The sequence below is a fragment of the Paramormyrops kingsleyae genome, chromosome 1, assembly GCF_048594095.1.
Source record: "Paramormyrops kingsleyae isolate MSU_618 chromosome 1, PKINGS_0.4, whole genome shotgun sequence".
NCBI lineage: Eukaryota > Metazoa > Chordata > Actinopteri > Osteoglossiformes > Mormyridae > Paramormyrops > Paramormyrops kingsleyae.
Window position 1 is genome coordinate 16685912 of NC_132797.1, and position 17905 is coordinate 16703816.

The 17905-nt window shown below is 45.2% G+C and overlaps 1 protein-coding gene across 5 annotated transcripts in view; it reads left to right on the plus strand.

Annotated features, from left to right (window-relative positions):
- Nucleotides 1-216: 216 nt before the first annotated feature.
- ptprz1a (protein tyrosine phosphatase receptor type Z1a) overlaps nt 217-17905 on the plus strand; it is a 44481-nt gene continuing 26792 nt past the window's right edge. For 3 of the 5 annotated variants that reach the window (XM_023826808.2, XM_023826817.2, XM_023826827.2), the window contains exons 1-2: nt 219-467; nt 14655-14723. In XM_023826808.2, coding sequence (XP_023682576.2) covers nt 404-467; nt 14655-14723 — 133 coding nt within the window. In that variant the 5' untranslated portion in view covers nt 219-403. Of the gene's footprint in view, nt 468-14654; nt 14724-17905 lie in introns of all 5 variants that reach the window. The other 2 variants (XM_023826792.2, XM_023826801.2) reach the window with 1 other exon arrangement.

The window sequence follows — 17905 nt, forward strand, 5'->3', positions numbered from 1 at the left end:
ATGCGGTTGTGTTGTACAGTAGGCTATGTGTCTGTGGTTTTTTGTGTTTTTGTAGGACCATGAGTGCCAGGGTGAAATATTATTACTAAAATCTGACCATTTCGTGTTGCGATTCCGCTTGTGGAAATGGAGCAGCTCCTCCCGGTGCCGCTGCTTCCTTCTGGGCTGTGGGCGGCGCACACGCCCAGTTATTCCCTTATTATTTCAGCGCCCCGAGCCCTCGGCTCCTAGAGCCACCCGCAGCAGGGCAGAGCCGGCTGTCAGATGTGGGGACGCCGCCGGCATGAGGAAAATCTAGCATCTCCGTGCACTTCAGGAGTATAATTCCCCCAACGAAGACCGCTTTTTCCCTACTTATATATATTTTATAATTTTGTCTCCAAGTATTCTTTAAAGAGGGAATATGGAAATGTCCATAAAAAGAAGATACCTGTTATTCGCTCAACTGTTCTTCATTTGTCAAATAGGTAAGGTTTTAAGATTCGTGATTTTGTTTTATTTTGCGCATGTACTAGGGTGTTATTTCCTGTAAGCAATAAAAAGATGCGTTAGCTAAAGCTCACGCATTTTCTGCCGTGTTCAGCGCGCTGCTCCGATTTGCCTCTGACAAGCGGATGCTTTTTGCGTAAACTTCATCTTCGCAGTTTATTTTGCGGCTTCTTATTTACTTTAGATTACGAATTATTTATGGACATGATAGACTGTTGCCTTTTTTGTGTCACACTGTTTAATTATGGAAATTCCAGTAGTTCATAACATCCTCAGAAAAAAAAGTGATTTGGACAAGTATTTCAAAAGCAATACGAAACGAAGTATTTTACTGAAAAAGCGAGAAGAAAAATCTCTATACAGGTGTTGAAGACTTAATCTCCCGCTGCTCTAAAAAAAATATCTACTGCATTGATTCTGCTTTGGTGCAGAGTGAATAGACACTCAATGTTATGCTATTTATGAAAATTAAATGCGCTTAACTTGCACGCCCGTTTTAAGAACTGCAGTTGAATGCACGCTGTACTGTAACGGGAACGAGAAGTCCTTTGGGCGTTTGATTAGGCGGTATCAGTTGAGAATTCATTTGTTTGCTTTTTCGGTTTGTTGATACCAATCGGTAAATCCAAGGTGCAGCTGAAAAACCTGACAGGAAAGCGTAGTTTGGTTTGAGTAAGGGTTTTCTGAAGTTTAGATGTGAAGTCAGAGTTTATCTCCCTAAGGTTTTCTGTCTGCCAATCAATCAATTTGTCTAGGCCTATAATATAATTCGAAAGGAAATATTATACTCCGTGAATTATTAATGCCTTACAACGTTAACTGCAAATGAGTTTGTGTGTGTATTTCTCAAAGGGTTGTATGTTTATCCTTTTATTAATACTCCGAAGGATCTGTTGATGGTTTTATCGATTGTGCTGGTATCATGTGAATCAGCTCTCGGTTTCCACTAAGATAGTGGACCCTGTCTGCCGGGAACAGGGAAGGTGTGAAAGAATGGGTTTGATTCAGCTGTTCTTAGCTGTATTTCAGGTTGTGTCTGAACTGAGCTTAGCTTTCTACTCATGTTTAGCCAAGGAGGTGACTGATACTGGTTGGTTTAATCTTTTGGGCGTAAGGGGTTGCCAAGGATTTTAAAAAAAGCTCGCCGGAGCAGAGCAGCTTGGAAAAAGGAGCCTTTTATGGAAGAGGCCTGGCACTGACTGATTTTAATGTGTCAGTACCTGCTCAATACCCGCTGGGCACCCCCTAGCCAGACCTGTCTCTCACTGTGAATGCTTTAAATTTAATCTTTGATGAATTATAGGGCACAAAATGGGGTCTCTAGCCAGTGCCTTTTAGAGGAAGAAAGGGAGAATCTATGTACCATCTGTTTGTTACTGTCAAAATTACAGCACCGTCCCACAGAAAGTTGTCATATCACTAGTATAAGGTTAACGTAAATAAAAGGGCTAGATTCGCATAGGCCTAGTGCTGCTTAACGTTCATAAGTCACCTTTTGTCCTATGAATTTCACTATTCTCGTGCAAATGCAAACCTGCCACACAGCCGTCTGCAAAATTGGATTGATTAATTTATTGATGTTTAGTCAACGCTTGGATTTTATCCAGTTCAATGTACAATTTTCCATACCATAATCAAGGTACAATGCTGAAAGGTACGACAGCAAATCTCCTCCTTTAGTATTTATTAATACGTAATAACTGGCAGACTGCCTGCAAGCCATGTGGTTCTTGTTTTTTTAGCTATATGTTCACTCTTGTCAAGTATGCTTATGTTTTACTTTAAGTAATTAGTCATTATAAAGGAGTCGGATTATTACCTTAAGTCTCAGCTACATTAGGTACATGTACAGCTTGATGGCTCTGTATTCAGTCGTTTCAATGAAATGTTGCTTAGTGTCACTGGTGAACAGCATTCTTGTCTCTGTCCTTGCTCCAGAGGGCTTCTGCTGTTGATCCAAGCGGAGATAAGACACAAACAGAGCACCATTTTCTCGACTGTAGAGGGGACATCCTGAGAGGCTGAGTGGAGCGGGAGAGCTGACCTGGGACTTTGCGTTACAATACAGAATGGAGCCCTAGGAACAGTAACGGCGTGGGGGACTGGGGACCCACTGTGTATGAGAGAGGGGGTGCAAGGGGAGGCATTTAACATCACTGCAGTAAGGATGTTTGACGATGACATTCCATAAGGGTATTTGTGACATCCGGCCTCGCATCAGTGGCTGTGTGTCTGTGGTGTCCAGCCCCCGCGTCGGTGCCCGTGCATGTGCGTCTGTGACGTCTGGCCCCTGCATTGGTGCCCGTGCATGTGCGTCTGTGACGTCTGGCCCCTGCATTGGTGCACGTGCATGTGCATCTATGACGTCCGGCCCCGTGTCAGTGCCCATGCGTATGCGTCTGTGACGCCTGGCCCCTGCATCGGTGCCCGTGCGTATGCGTCTGTGACGTTCAGTCCCACGTTGGTGCGTGTGCGTCTGTGATGTCCTACCCCTGCGTCAGTACCCGTGCGTATGCGTCTGTGATGTCCTACCCCTGCGTCAGTACCCGTGCGTATGCGTCTGTGACGTCCAGCCCCTGCGTCGGTGCCCGTGCGTGTGCATCTGACGTCCGGCCCCTGCATTGGTGCTCGTGCGTATGCATCTGTGACATCTGACCCCTGCATTGGTGCCCGTGCGTATGCGTCTGTGACGTCCAGCCCCTGCGTCGGTGCCCGTGCGTGTGCATCTGACGTCCGGCCCCTGCATTGGTGCCCGTGCGTATGCGTCTGTGACATCCAGTCCCGCGTCGGTGCCCATGCGTATGCGTCTGTGACGTCCGGCCCCGCGTCGTTGGCCATGTGTGTAATGTGTGGTCCAGCCCCGCATCTGTGCCGGTGCGTATACATCTGTGAAGTCTGTTCCCGCGTCGGTGCCCATGCATATGCGTCTGTGACGTCCGGCCCCGCGTCGGTGCCCATGCGTGTGCGTCTGTGATATCTGGCCCCATACATGCTTATCTAAACCCTGTGCCGGCAGGCTGAGCTGCAGAGTTGTGGAAGACAGTAATACACCAGCCTCCTGTGAGTCTCAGCTCACCTACGGATGACACCCACACCTCCGCTGCTGTCTACACACCCCTCAGCCAAGAGGAACGTCGCTGACTTGTGTTTTCACAGTGTGGCCCCTCACCCCAATTTGTCACCATCACATTGTTAACCTCGGCCTCCTGCCCTCTGTTTATGTCGTCGGTGTCCCTGCTCCTCATTCCTGACCCCTGTCTCACCCTGATTTTGCCTGTTTTATATGGCTTTCAGTTTGGATTGTTTGCTCCCCCCCTCCGCATCATGGCTGCTATGACGGGCCCTTGTGGTTCTCTTTGTCTCTCAGCCAGCAGCGTCACCCTCCTGACTGAGACATTTAATGAATTGTGGCAGACAGGGGCAGCCCATAGTCCAAGGCCGTTTTGAGGGGGACCCAGACAAAGCTACAAGTATAGAACTTCCACTTGGGCCTAAAACTGTGCTGTGAACTTCTGCTTGTCAGTTCTTGTTCAGTTTCCGCTGTAAGCAAGCTAGAAGTGGCCTTATCCAAAGCTTTACTACCTTGCCAACGGCTTCTGGTCTCAGCCACAATTAGGTCCCTTTGAATGTTGCCTCATCCAGTGTAGCTAGCAATGGAAAGTGGAATGAGAAAAACCAAATTTAAGGGAATTGTCTGCTCTCTGGTAGGTCAGGGTGCCCTCTTAATAGAGAGCAGGTCTTTGTGGAATTACAGGGGGTCCCCGGGTTACGACATAATTCCGTTCCTACGACAGTGACGTAACCTGAATGTTGGTGTAAGTCGAAACACACCCTTTTTCTGATCTCTTTACAATGTTTAACTTCACTTCCATCATGATGGCTTTCCTCTTCACAAACGGAACACTTGCGCTTTTAACAATTACCGCGTATTACTCCGCCACGCACAACCGAACTACTTCGCCTGCGTAGTCCGTAAGTACGACACTAACGGCGTAAGCCGAAACACTCGCGTCTCGATTTTTTTAAGAAATTATTTTGGGAGTGAGCGTTGTAAACTTGAAACATCATACGATGTAACCCGAGGACCCCCTGAATTCACGTTACTTTGGTGGCTTTGGCTTGAAGAAGCCAAACTAAAATAACCGAGCAGAGTGCTTTCGAAGGAGCAATGCAGCTGTGGTTTTTTGTTTTTATCAAAAAGAATTTCTCGTCATATGCAGCTTGTAAACACTGGTGTGGGGGGACAGAAGAACAAGAATCAGTGTTACCGTATTGCCCTGCATGATGCTAGATTAATCCAATCCCTTAATCCTCAAATTTGCTAACTTTTTAGATGTTTTTTTTTAAAGACTACACTCTATAAGTGGGTACATTGCAAAGATTTGTAGTGTTGTTGCTTTGGCTGAAATCCTGAGAATATATTGTGCCCAAACAATCATAATCTTGATGAGCTCTGCAAATAAGTCTGTACATTTTATCTACTAGATGATTTTCCATGTCATGATTTTTGAGGTGAATCAACACCTTGTGTAAGTATGTTGGCCAAGGGTTGACCAATCATAGAGCAGCTTCCCACTGCCACTCTAATGTCACTGTGGATTTCAAACCCATTCAGTTAAGGTATCATTCAGAAAAGCTTACTGCACCGTTTCCAAGACCATCAGATACATTGAGTAATTTCAAGGAGATATTCAGTCATCTTCTCAACCGCCATCACCGGTCTTAACATCTTCACTGAGCAACATGAATGGAGAGTCAACCAAGTATAAAACTGCTAGCATATTGAATCTCTAACTGCTGCTATGTCCCAGTTTCATGGTTTTCACTTGGAATTAGGTCATTAAACAGTATTGCGCTTCCATTATAGCCTTTTGGGAGCATAAATCCATCAGGGAAATTAAATAGTACAATTTTATGTAGAATGAAAACCATGTAAGGATTCTGGGATGTACTGCTGCAGGACCGTGTGTGCAAATACATTATTTGAAAGGTTTTAGTATCCTTAACAAATCTTATGACAAAATCCGTGTTCTGCATATCTGTGAGTTTTTGAGGGCTGAGTCATTGTAAGCTGAAAAGAAAACTACTTTGCAATTTTAAAACTGTAAGTGATAAACCTATAGATGTTTAAGAGAAAGTCAGGCTTGATTATAATCCAATTTGTAAGTATGATGTTGACGTTTGAAGGGTTTGTGGTTTGCCTACAAGCTATAACCACGCTAATACTACGGAGATGTCATGCGGGAATAGTCACATGAACGGATGGAGAGAGAGCAGGCAGAAGGCGAGGGGATTGGGGGATTGGGTATTGGCGCAGTCTGCCTGTGTGGTGAGTTAAATGGGTCAGATGAGTGCCTCCACACTGCCCTCCATTGAAAGGGGGGGGCTGATATAGGCATCGCTAGGAAGCACCACCCAGGATGAGCTGCGTGTAGTTTACGGCTGAAGCCAATCCATGCGGCGCCGGGGAATTCTGTGAGGAAGGGAGGTTAGGCTGTTACTGAGCTCCAAGCTCACATCCATCACCTGCCTTTGTTCTCGATTTGACGGCTTGGACTGTCATGCGAGCCCAGCTCTGTTGGCCTTTATGAATTCTGATTATAAGTATGCGAGGTCGCATGGGATGGTACCGTATATCATGCAAAGGAAGCTAACCTTCTCAGCGAGTGCTTAAGAACACTCTGGGCCAAAGTACATTTGTTTCGGCCTTTGCTTGGGTGAGCAATGACACACAAGCAGGATTGTTCTATATCTGCTTTTGGGCCACTATTTCAATGCCCTCTTTCCTTCAGGGCTATATTTTGTACCTCCTGTTATGTAAGTATACAAATGTACAGAATTGGGGAGGTGCAGATGTATTTGCTTCCGTTGCTGTTTCTGTTTATTCCTAGTCTTTCTCTTACAGGTTAGCTGTATTTTGTAAGCTGGGTATATGAATATTTTTTAAAATAAATCCCCTAAACCCCATGTATTTATGCTGTTCTCAGATTTGAAGCCATTTGCCTTCACATTATGTTAGGCTGAAACTGAACTTTTAATAGCAGTGGAATGAAGGCATCCAAGCCTCGATCCCAGCGGAGGTTTCTGGAAAGAGATTGCAAGAGCAGAAGCTGAGTGGGGCCACACCATCGTGCTGGAGAGTCGGAATTACAGCAGAGCCCCTCAGCAGAGGGTGTTTTGATTACAGCATCTTTTGGAAGTAATCCATGTATGCCTCATGTGCCTTCCTCAAGAACTTGGCTCTATGACCGGAAATAGGATATGCCTGAAATTCACTGTAAACTAATCAAGAGTAACCAACTGAAGAGTTTGATGCTACAGTGGTGGAATGGGTGATAGAGCTTTAATTAAATCTGTATTTCTACTGTTTCCTTTTACTGTGAGAGAAATGTTTAAGGTAACTCATGTTACATACACAAAAATGTTCTAAGGGCAAAAGGAAAAACAATGATTCTCTCTCTGAACCAATCAGATTTGGTGCTTCCATTTGCCTTCGGATCCGAGTTTCGGTTGCCGAGATTACGTCACGTCCGCTAAAACTCAGGGAAATCCGAGTTGGATGCGTTCCATTTGCCACAGAAGTAGCAATACCATGGACCCGTATCAAAAAGGAAGATTTTTTGCTTAGCCGGACAACTTGTCGGATTTAAGGTACCTCAGTTTAAATGGTCTTTATCTTCGTTCACTTATAGTTAGCCCGAACTACCGTAAATCCGACAAACAATCCAACTAATTATGAAATCCAATTCTAGCCCGGTTAATTGTTAGCAATATCACTTGATAACACATTACGCGCGGTGCTTTACGTATAAAACTCCTTAGCAACACGTCCACAGATAAGTTGGACGGTATAAGGTGTGCGACCGATTTAATAAGCCACAAAGAAGTAGTGCTTAAACAGTATAAAACTACAACTTTCCCTTCTGCTGATAAAGGGAGCAGCCATCTTGGATTTTGAACTCGGGATCCTCTGTGCTGCTCCGAGATATTTGTCGGATCTCCGGGAAATGGGAGCGTGCATGTCGTCACTTCCGGCTTCAAAACTTGGAATCCGACTCGGAAACCGAGTTCCAAGGGCAAATGGAACGCACCAATTGTATAGAAGGTGGGTCCACGGAACTAGAGGAGGTTGGACCAACCAATCAGATGTCTTGTTCCGGCCTCCTCCAGTTGCTTGGACTCACCTCCTCTACAATCTGACTGGGTCAGAGAGATGACCAATCATTTTTTTGTTCTGTCCTCAGAACATTTTTGTGTAAGTAAAACCCCCAGGAGCTTTTAAGAATAGTGAGGATAAACCCTTAAATGTCCTGACAGAAATGCCATCTTCAAATCATGCCATGACTTTTCACAGACGCGGGTCTCAGTAAATTGTCTTGCTGAAGTAAGACAGGGGTTAGCTGATTGGCAATGTGGAGTTTTTGCTGATTTAATGTTTTCTATTCACCAATACACATCAGCCTGTAAGGAAAGCATATTGTTATCTTCAGATTTGCCTCAAAATGAACATACTGTTATGGTCAAGATAAGAATGGAATGGAATGGTTTTAAGGATGTATGCATTTCTTTTTGACAAGCAGGAAGTTGCTGGTGGACGTCATGGCTAAAAAGGGATAGAAGTAAATAGTTTTCAGGTTTGTGATGATGAAGAGCTCTTTTGCAATCCGCTAAATAAACAGCATGCTAAATGAAGTTTGTGTTTAAAACATCTGCACTCTCATGGTAAATGTTTGAAAATGTTCAGTCACTAAAGTCACTTTTGGGGTGGGGCCAGAAAATGTTCCTTTTTCCTGTTTTATTCCCAAGCATCTTCTTTGAAAAGTCGTTCTGAAGTTATCCACGCTGCTGACAATGGTGGGAATTGTGTGTGAAGCCCCAAAAGATGGGGCCACTGAAAAGGTTAACCCGTCTAGTTGACTTCAAATGGGGCCGTTTCAGGTTGGGGAGAGCTTGGCTGCATGCTATCTCGCTAAAATGATACAAACTCATATGGAGCCCAAGTGAAAGGAGAACCCTTGAATATGTGTCCATGGTAATGGGCGAGGGGCCGGACAAAGTCACAATGGTGAGGAGGCATGAGAAGGTTTGCTTGTTTCTGTGGAGTCAAGTTGGACACGTCCTGCATGTTAATTTCTCGGGGCCGGGTCTCTGGCCTAAGGTGTGCAAAAGCGACCCCAGTCACACGGCTGCTGGCTTCCACCTCGCCCATTCCGGCTGCCGTGCTCTCTGTCCTGTACAGATAGCAGTGTTTTAACTGAGTAGGAAAGCTGTCAATCCCTGTCAAGTTTGTCACCAAATCAAATTTCTTTTTCTGTAATATTCTGGTAATTTGTTGACTTAAGAAACCAGTAAATAATGCTGAAATTCGTGCCGTCTTCTGTGTAATTTTAGAGTATTATTCCTCTCCAACTTTAATAATCTGCTTGATACATAAATACATTACTTTTTTGTTACTCATTCCTATACTGCACTGCTTTGTCTTGTACTGTCTTGTCTTGCATTGCAGTGCAGTTCGTCTTGCCCTGCAACTGAGTTTCACTGTGTTCCTTGGAACACACGTAACAATAACACTTAAAACCATCTCATTTCTGCTATTCAGGTAGACAGTTCTGCTACATTGTCATATCCTCCATTCATCTGCAGAGGCTCTTTGCATAATAATGGGAGAAACGGGACATTGAAATGCAGGGAGGGTCCGGTTACTGTATATTGTCAACCACTGCTTGGTTTAATCCATAATTAGCCAGTAATCTAATCATTTGGAAGTAGGGTTGCAAAATTCTAGGAATTTTCAAAGCTGGAAACTGGGAATTAAGGGAAATATATGGGAAGTAATGGGAATAAACTGGATATTTGCAAAATGGCAGGTTAGCCTATAACAGGGATCTTAAGTGTAGTGGGGGGAAAAAAAAACATCTTGATCACAGTAGTAGTGATATCACTGTGTAACCAAGTGTTTGGGAGTAATTATGTGTGTGTAAAAATGCCCTAAAATAAGCACCTGCATCAAAACACACTGCTTATAAGTTCTAATATATTCTGTGTTTGCTTTCTTAGCTGTATCTGACAGCTCTTGCAGAGTTCCACAGACTTCAATATTTCCAAACTTCCCTAGCTTAACTTCCCATGGAAAGTTTCTGGAAATTCAACAGATGTGTTCCACCCCTTTGCAACTCACATTGGAAGCGATTAAAGGTGGCCATTAATGGTAATTCCGCTCATTGCTACTCTGTGGGTGAGCAGTATTTTGAAATCTGACTTAATCTGTCATTTTTATGTTCTAACCTTACAATGTTTATGTTTTTACTGCTGAAGAGCTTTATTTTGTGAAATAAATGATTGTGTGCTTAAAAATTGAGTCGTGTTGTCATTACATTGTGTATCACAGTTGTGACTCATTCAGCCTAAGTGAATTTGACTGTCCTAAAGCCAATGTCATTCTTCATGAGTGTTGTTCATAATGGTTTGTGATTGGAGACTTTTAGCTTCAGGTTGTCTTTTTTTACAATTTGTTTTTACTTTTATCTAATCAAGCTATCTAAGAATGAGGAATTTCTAACAACCTGGGTTTGTTTTTGGTTCAGCAAAGTTATCCACTGATTGCTTGTGAATTTTCAGGAAATGGGCTTCATTCAAAACAACTCCAAAGCATGTAGGTCAGTTATGGAGGGCGGGAGTTAAGTCTTCAAAAGACAATCAATTAAAATCCTAGCTAATAAAAGCCCAATGTCCACTTTATCATTGCAATATTTTTACAAAACTGGGATGTGATCTTCACAGCATAAATTACAAACAGAGCAAAGTCACCCCCCAAATGATGTGTGGTTGCACATGTATGTTTGAGCACGTTTATACAGGATGGATTAGCGCTGGCCAGTATCTCTGTGGGCAGGAACTGCGCTAGCTACCCCAAATCCCAACACGGGAGGTTTACTGGGACTTCATATCTCCACATGGGCAGTGGTCAAAGTCATGTGCTCAAAGGGAATGGAGATTCAAAAATAAAACTCTCAACTCTAGATCTCTGCCAAGCTCTGCAAATGGCTCGTGGGAGTTTTACTTGCGCAAAAATGTTCTGAAGACAGAAGAAAATAACCAGTTAGATTGTAGAGGAAGTGGGTCCAAGAAACTAGAGGAGGCAGGACCAATACATCTGATTGGTTGGATCTAAGTCCTCTACAATAAAAAAGGAGTAAAACTCCGATGAGCCTTTAAATGATTACGAAAGATGTCCACAGGGGTTTATGACCTTAATGTTTTCAGCCTATGAGCTTGTGATTTGACCAGATAGATACAGATATGCATGTATGTTTTGTGTAGTCCTGGGTAAGAAAATACCCAGTGATAAGCTTTTCATGTCTGTGACTGGCCTGATTGTGTGTGATGTATGTTTAAAACTCAGCTGTTCCAGCATGCAAGTGCCTCCCCCACCCCCCAAACCTCATGCCATTCTCACGGTTACTGTATGTCACATGTGCGTGGGCAACAGCTGGATTACGGGGCACAAAAAAGTATAGGCTACCAGTGCCATCAGTCATGTGCTATAAAGAAGTGTGTGGAATGGCTATATATACTGTTACTGAACTGATTCCTACTTTAGCAAGTTCAGCTGTGGACACCCTGATCATCTTTGTCCCTGTGGAATTTTGTTAGTACAAAAGGTGACATGACGTGTTTGACATCATCAGACCATGTGGTCTGCAATTTCCTGTTGGTATGGCCGGTGACACATGTGTGACATCATCAGACCATCTGGTCTACAGTTTCCTGCTGCTATGGCAGGTTACATGTCTGACATCAGCACATGTGGTCCATCAGTTCCTGTTGGTATGTCGGGTGACATGATGTGTGTGACATCATCAGAACCTGTGGTTCACTTGAAATGTGGGTGACATCATCCACTCCGTTTTGATGGGGTGCCATGTGACTTGAAATATGTGTGACTTCATATTTCAAAACCACATTTCCCACGATGTGACTCCTGTCTCATGAAACCAAATGTCTGATGCTCATTCCCACAGTCAGCTGATCAGAGAGGGACTGTTTCCCTATGCTGATCTTGCAGTTTTGGGATGCCTATTCATTTGAAGTGGGACCTTGTAGATGGCTGTGTCTGCTTCCATGATCTGACCCTTTGATTCTTCTTTTTTGCTCCGTCAGTGTGAACAGACAGAGCATTCCAGCATGTTTGACTGATGGCTGTCTGAACTCAAATGGCAGATGGATATGCTTCCTTCTGCTGACACGAGGGCCTGTGCTTAAAGACTGGAATTTAATTAGCATCTATAAGCATCAGTCTACCAAGTGCAACTGGATATGGGGTGAACTGGGGTCTCTTTGGCATTGGATACCCGCTAATGAATGTTGCCATTTGAAACAGAAGTTTCCTTATCGTCCGTCCGCCGTTCTTTATACTCCACAGCTCCTTCCTCTTCATTACCGACTGCCAAACGGTGAGGATAGTTCTCCGGCAGCGCCGGTTCCGGAAACCTAAAAAGAACCCATTGGCTGTTTGCTTACCCAGCATAAATAACACATTACTCTTTTTTTTCCCATAATGCAGACAATTTACACCCTGAGAAGTAAGTTCGCCATCCAGGAAATGAGCACCCGGTGCACAGAATTGTTAGTCGGACATTGACAGCTAAGCTATGGTCTCCCTGAGTTCCAGCCAAGGGTTTCCGCCAAGAATCTCCTGGGGTATAGCTAATCCTCTTAACCAATCCCAGCCTGTGATATTACACCAGCAGAAATCCCCCCTCCCCCCCCCCTGGCGGCAGACAACCATCTCTTGCTTACGGGTCTGCGTCTGTGGATCTTAAACAAGGAGAGCCATCTTTCCTGCTAACTGTAAAAGACGTAAATATTAAGAAGCCTCTATGGCTTCGAATGAAGTGATAATTTAATTAGTCTTGAACAAATTCTTTCCCAGCAGCCACCTCTGTGCAACAACTGCCTCAGACTTCCACTCTTTTGATCTATAGGGATTTATTCTTCTGTAATGCCACACTGCATTATACAGGGGCTGTCCTCTCTGGCTTGTGAGTCCTCTGACCATTTAAATAAAAGCAAAGATGGTAGCATCTGACTCTCTGAGGTCAGGAAGGTAGCCTCATGTGTTGATCCTGACGGTGATGCCTTATCTGATCCCAGTCGGGAGTAGGAACAACTGTAACCCTGATAGAAGGAGACAAACGGCTCTGATGCTGGATGTTATTCCAGAATGAATAACCCACCCAGCTGGCCCTCACTGGCTGGGGGGAGCTGTAGGCATCTCTTCAGTCTGATCGAGTTTCTTCAGCTCGGTTGGTTTCTAAAACAGTAGAAGGTCTTATAGAGATTAAATTTTATTGATCCCATGGGCGGAAATTTTTGTTGTCCAACTGCATTACAAAAATAACTCCCAGCACAATACCCACCCCCCAAATAAATAAGTATATAGAACAGTACAGATTTTATTTTGAAACATACCAAAATAGTTTCTATCTAGCCAGAATCTGACCTCTCTTGCGCAAGACAAACATTTCATTTGCTGTATCTATGTCATATGGGTTTTGTTTTCCAATCTGGTTGGTCTGAGCAAAACTGGCTGCTTTGGGGGCTCGATTGAGGTTTGATCCTCGCTGGCGTCCAGCTCGCACGTTTTGCAGTGCCCTTTGCCCAGCAGAATAAACAGGTGTGTCACCCTGTTTAAAGTGTGTGGACTCAAGTATTAGGACAATAACAAAAGGAAGCAGTGAGTCTTTAATGCTTCCCTTTTGCCTGTGTAGGCCTGTGAAGGAGAATGAGGAAGCATTCGCCACAGTCTGGAAGGTCCATCGGTGTGGTGTCTTGTCTCGGTGAAATGGCGTGGTCCTTTGTCACCGATTACTCGATGTTTCCGGATAAGGCCTGCTGAGGCACAATGGGAAAGTGTGGAAATGTGGCGCTGCTTTTGAGGTTAATTATGCAAGCTAACGTGATTTGCAGTGCTGCCAATGCTCAGGGAATGATTTCTTAAATTCTGGTTTCCGCGGTTATTACTGTGGGCCTGTTGGATGAGCCAGTAACTGTTTATTTCCACATGGACCATGTTTCTAGCAGTTGTTCTTCCTGATAGTCTAAACCAGTGTTTCCCAATCCGATCCTCGGGGACCTGCAGACACACATGAGAGGGAGCAAAAATGTGGACACTTGCAGGGAGCTTGGAGGAAGCAAAAATGTGGACTGGCTGTAGGTCCCCTAGGACTAGATTGGGGAACACTGGAGCATTCAACCTTGGATGCTCTTGTTTCAGCCTCCTTGCTCCACTATGGCCAGTGCTTAATAAATGAATAAACGTTACCCAGAAGTTTTCCAGTCTCATTGTCTAATTAATTTCTTGTATTATTTGGCTAAATGTGTAGGACTGATGCCACGATGAAGTTTTAAATGAAGACTTGTTGCAGCTCTGTGTATTAAAGTTCAACAACGGAATGTTTTGCTGTATTTACATAGTAATTTGCTACATGTTTAGACAAATGTTTAAAGGAGTACAATGTGGCAGTCCGCATATAGCCTGTAGTGGCTAATAGTGTGTGTGTCTGCTTGCTCATACCTATCCGGTATCTGCTGTTGTTGCCAATGTCTGTTTCCAGTAAGCTACTTGGCACCAACATGGTTACATGGGCTAATCCTTCTTGTATTGTAGGGAATGCAGGCATAGCTCTTCAGAACAGCCTTTTTCATTTAATTTAACACATTGAAAATGAGAGCAAGAATGATAGTGGCAGGGATGTGACTGAGGCCTCACTGTTTCTCACACCACAGGTGGGATTATGGAAGCTGAACCAGGTCCCTCGTTCTCTAGCATCCTGTTAGTTCGTCTCTGGTTCCCCTAACCCAACTCAGTCCTTGTCTATGCCTCAGGAAACAGCAGCAGAGCTCCCAGCCTCCTCTTCGCCAACTGTTTTAATTAGCTTCAGTTAATTGGTGTCAGAAACACCAACTCAACTCAAGTATCGCATACGACTGTCTTAACCATAAAACCAGACGATTTTTGTCTCATAAAAGCTTGTTTAGGCTCGTAAAACGCATTCTTCGCTGAAGCCTGCAGATGTTCTTAGTGCAAAGATGAAACGTGTGTGAACATAGTTTTGCTGTTTGTGTGGGTTTATTTTGTAATTCATATTTGTGTTTTATTTCAGCTGATGTTGTTCATGGGTATTTCCGAACGCAGCGGAAGTTCACAGAGGACATCGATTGGTCGTACGCAGGTAGGGAGCATGCAGTAACTGGGGGCTTCTTGAAAGACTCTCTTCCACACTGAGTATCTACTCAGTTTTGGATTTCTGTACCCCCAAACCCCACCCCCACTCTCTCATTTCTTCATATAGTCAAAGTGCTAAGACTTGTGTGTGGTCGTGCAGAAATTTGCATGTACCATGATGTCCTGGATGACCTGCTTTCAGTGGGCCTTGGGACTTTCTACAGGCAAGGGGTCCAGCATGTTGACTCACCGTCAGAGAGTGATTCAACCACGCTGCTGATTGGTTGGTTCAGTCTTGCAGAAGTGTGTTGCCTCTGCCGCCCACACGGGCCAGGATTGGTAGGCCTCTCCATCATCAGCAGGCCTTTGGTGTTGGTATATCTCCCCAACTGGAGTGAATTAATGTTAATGTTACTCATTGACGTTTCTGCAAATGCCGATTCCATTTAACAGACAGAAAATCGGACTCACTGATTGTGGAAATAGTGGGAAACTTTAAAAAAAAAAAATGCAAAAAAAAAACAAAGAATCTGCCTGCCTAATTATTACCTGTTTTCTGTTTCACAACCCTGAATCCTGCTCATTTATGAATCCCATTTCCATCTTTTTTGTTTATGTCATCTTTGAAACATAATTGCTGTGCGCCAGACATTCAGAGGTATTAAAAAAAAGGAAGGAGATGTGGACGGCTTAATGATTTGGCTAACGACTAGACGGCCGATTTGTCAGGGTGTGTGAAACACAGACTTGGCTCCCTATGGGATTTTAATTTATTGAATTGTTCAGTGAAAGTAATTCCAACAGAAGTAAAAAATCAGGATGCGACGCATCCAGTTATCCGTCTGGCTCTTGCTTACTGCTGTTCTAGCTCTTCTTAGAAAGTGCAGATCAGAAAATCCGGACCCGGTGTGGAATTCCGATGAGGTGGGTCTGGCGAACCGGGTGACCTCCATCCGGAGGGGAAGGGGCCGACATCGGCGGCAGGAACGTAAAGTCGTCAGTGTGACGACAAGAGTGTATTGCTGCTGTGTTTGAGTTGGGGGAGGGGGGGCAATGCCCCCCACCCCTGTTTGAGCTCTGCTTTCCTGTGTCCCAGAAATTCCTGGGGATTGGGTGCTGGTGCCACCTCAGCTGCCCGCCGACTTCAAGCTGGGGAGGCAGCGAGCTGTCAGTACAAAGGGGGCATTATGAGAGCCAGACGTGGAGGAGGGATGGGGGGGCATTGGGTGACGTGGGGTGCTTTTGTGTGACCCTCCACTCTACTCAAGGCTTAAACGTTTTCTGCATTCTTACACATATTCAGTAGCTTCCTGTAGGAGTTGCTGCAGTAATCCTGCTCCCCACGGTCTGTGTTATTGAGGTGCTCTTTTGACGTAGGCCGACAGGTAAAGTATGTATTTATAACCAAAGCAGACGGATACCGTGCCACTCTAGGGCAGGCCAGTCTGGGGCAGGCTGCTCTGATGCAGGCCGCTCTGGGGCAGGCCGCTCTGAGGCAGGCCGCTCTGGGGCAGGCCAGTCTGGGGCAGGCCGCTCTGAGGCAGGACGCTCTGGGGCAGGCCGCTCTGAGGCAGGCCGCTCTGGGGCAGGCCGCTCTGGGGCAGGCCGCTCTGGGGCAGGCCGCTCTGGGGCAGGCCGCTGGGCTCTGCCGTGGGAGCTGTCGCCTGAGACATGAGGAGCTCTCGTCCCGTCGGGTAGGTGGCTGTCAGAAATAGGGATCAGTTCTTTTCTATCTCCAGAATAAGGCTGGAGATTTGTGTGTCAATACAAGCGCCGGGGCATGAATAATCGAATTTCCATGTGAAAGAGAGCACTTGAGTGTGAATATCAGGGCACCCTGGTTAACACAGAGAGATTCATAAAAGGGCCTATTGATATTCCCCTGATCAGAGCTTAAAGAAAGGCTTTTCCGTGGAAGACGTGTGTATCGCCGCAGTGTGCATTTCAGGATGACAATATTAATTTTTATAAATAATTAGCGGAACATAGTCAGGGCCTGTAAGCAGTGACCGAGGTGGCGTGTGAAAGATGACTGATGGCTGTCTGACTATGTGCTGCACGGCCTGCAGAGCAGTGGAAACAGAGGAGGCCAGCCTTGCCGGGACTGTGCAGCAACCCTCCCCACCCAAACGTGCACCTTTATCCGCAGGCAGCACTGGCATGTGGTGGTGTTCTCTTCCTCCGCCCACGCCTCCGGGGCCACCGGATCTCCTCCGCTGGCTCCTTTCCCTCCTCGTTGGCTTTCACCTGCCTGTTCCGTCTCCATCTGTTTCGACTGTGGCCTTTGCCTTGAAATGACGCCCTGATTATTGTGCTACACAGCTTGGGATCAAAACTCTCTCAGCCTCTGTCCCTTGCTGGGTCTTTGGGGGGGGGGACTCATGGCAGACAGCTCATGGCAGGAGTGTGATTTAAGGGTTCCTCCATGAAAAGGTGGAAGTGAACTGGCAAACTCACAGTAAGAAGATACAATTTGTCTGTTTGCAACATCTAATGAAGTCTGCAACATCTTTGTCAGGTGTGATTCTAGGATTTTTTAAGGTGGGGGGGCATGAGAGGGGCCATAAGTTATACAGAGGGGCTAACTTTATCAATAGCCAATAATATGTTATGAATCAGTGAGTGACAGGGAAATAGCACTGCGGGGGCCAATCATCTTTCAGCGTCCCTCTGGCCACGCCTTTTTATACACTCCTGGTCATGGTCAATCATCATTTGGCTTAATTCTTCTCTCCCTAGTGGACAGCCTCCAGTCCCAGAGCAGATTGAGATATCGGGTTCCTGGCCGCTGGGGTGGGGGTTGGTTTGGTATGATGTGGTGGTGGTGGTGGGGGGAACTGGATACTCAGCCATAGAGAGGGAAGCCAGTCATCTTGAGCACTAGGGGCTGCTCTTTGTTAACTGTAATCCTGTCTCACATCATGAGCACAAAACCAGAATCCACCGGGCCCTGCGTTTAAAAAAGGCTTTTATTTGTGTCCAGATCCACAACTTAATTTGTCAAGAAAGGAGAATCTGTGCTCTGCTAGGAGAGCTCTGCGGATTTTAATGAGGATGAATTTCAATTTCTTTTTTTTTTTGCTTCAGCACCCTGAATAATTACCTCAGAGCCTAACCTCAGAGTGAAACCCTAAAGGATTCCCTGCACATTCACCTGAAGACTAGCAGGACGTAATATTCATGAATGCG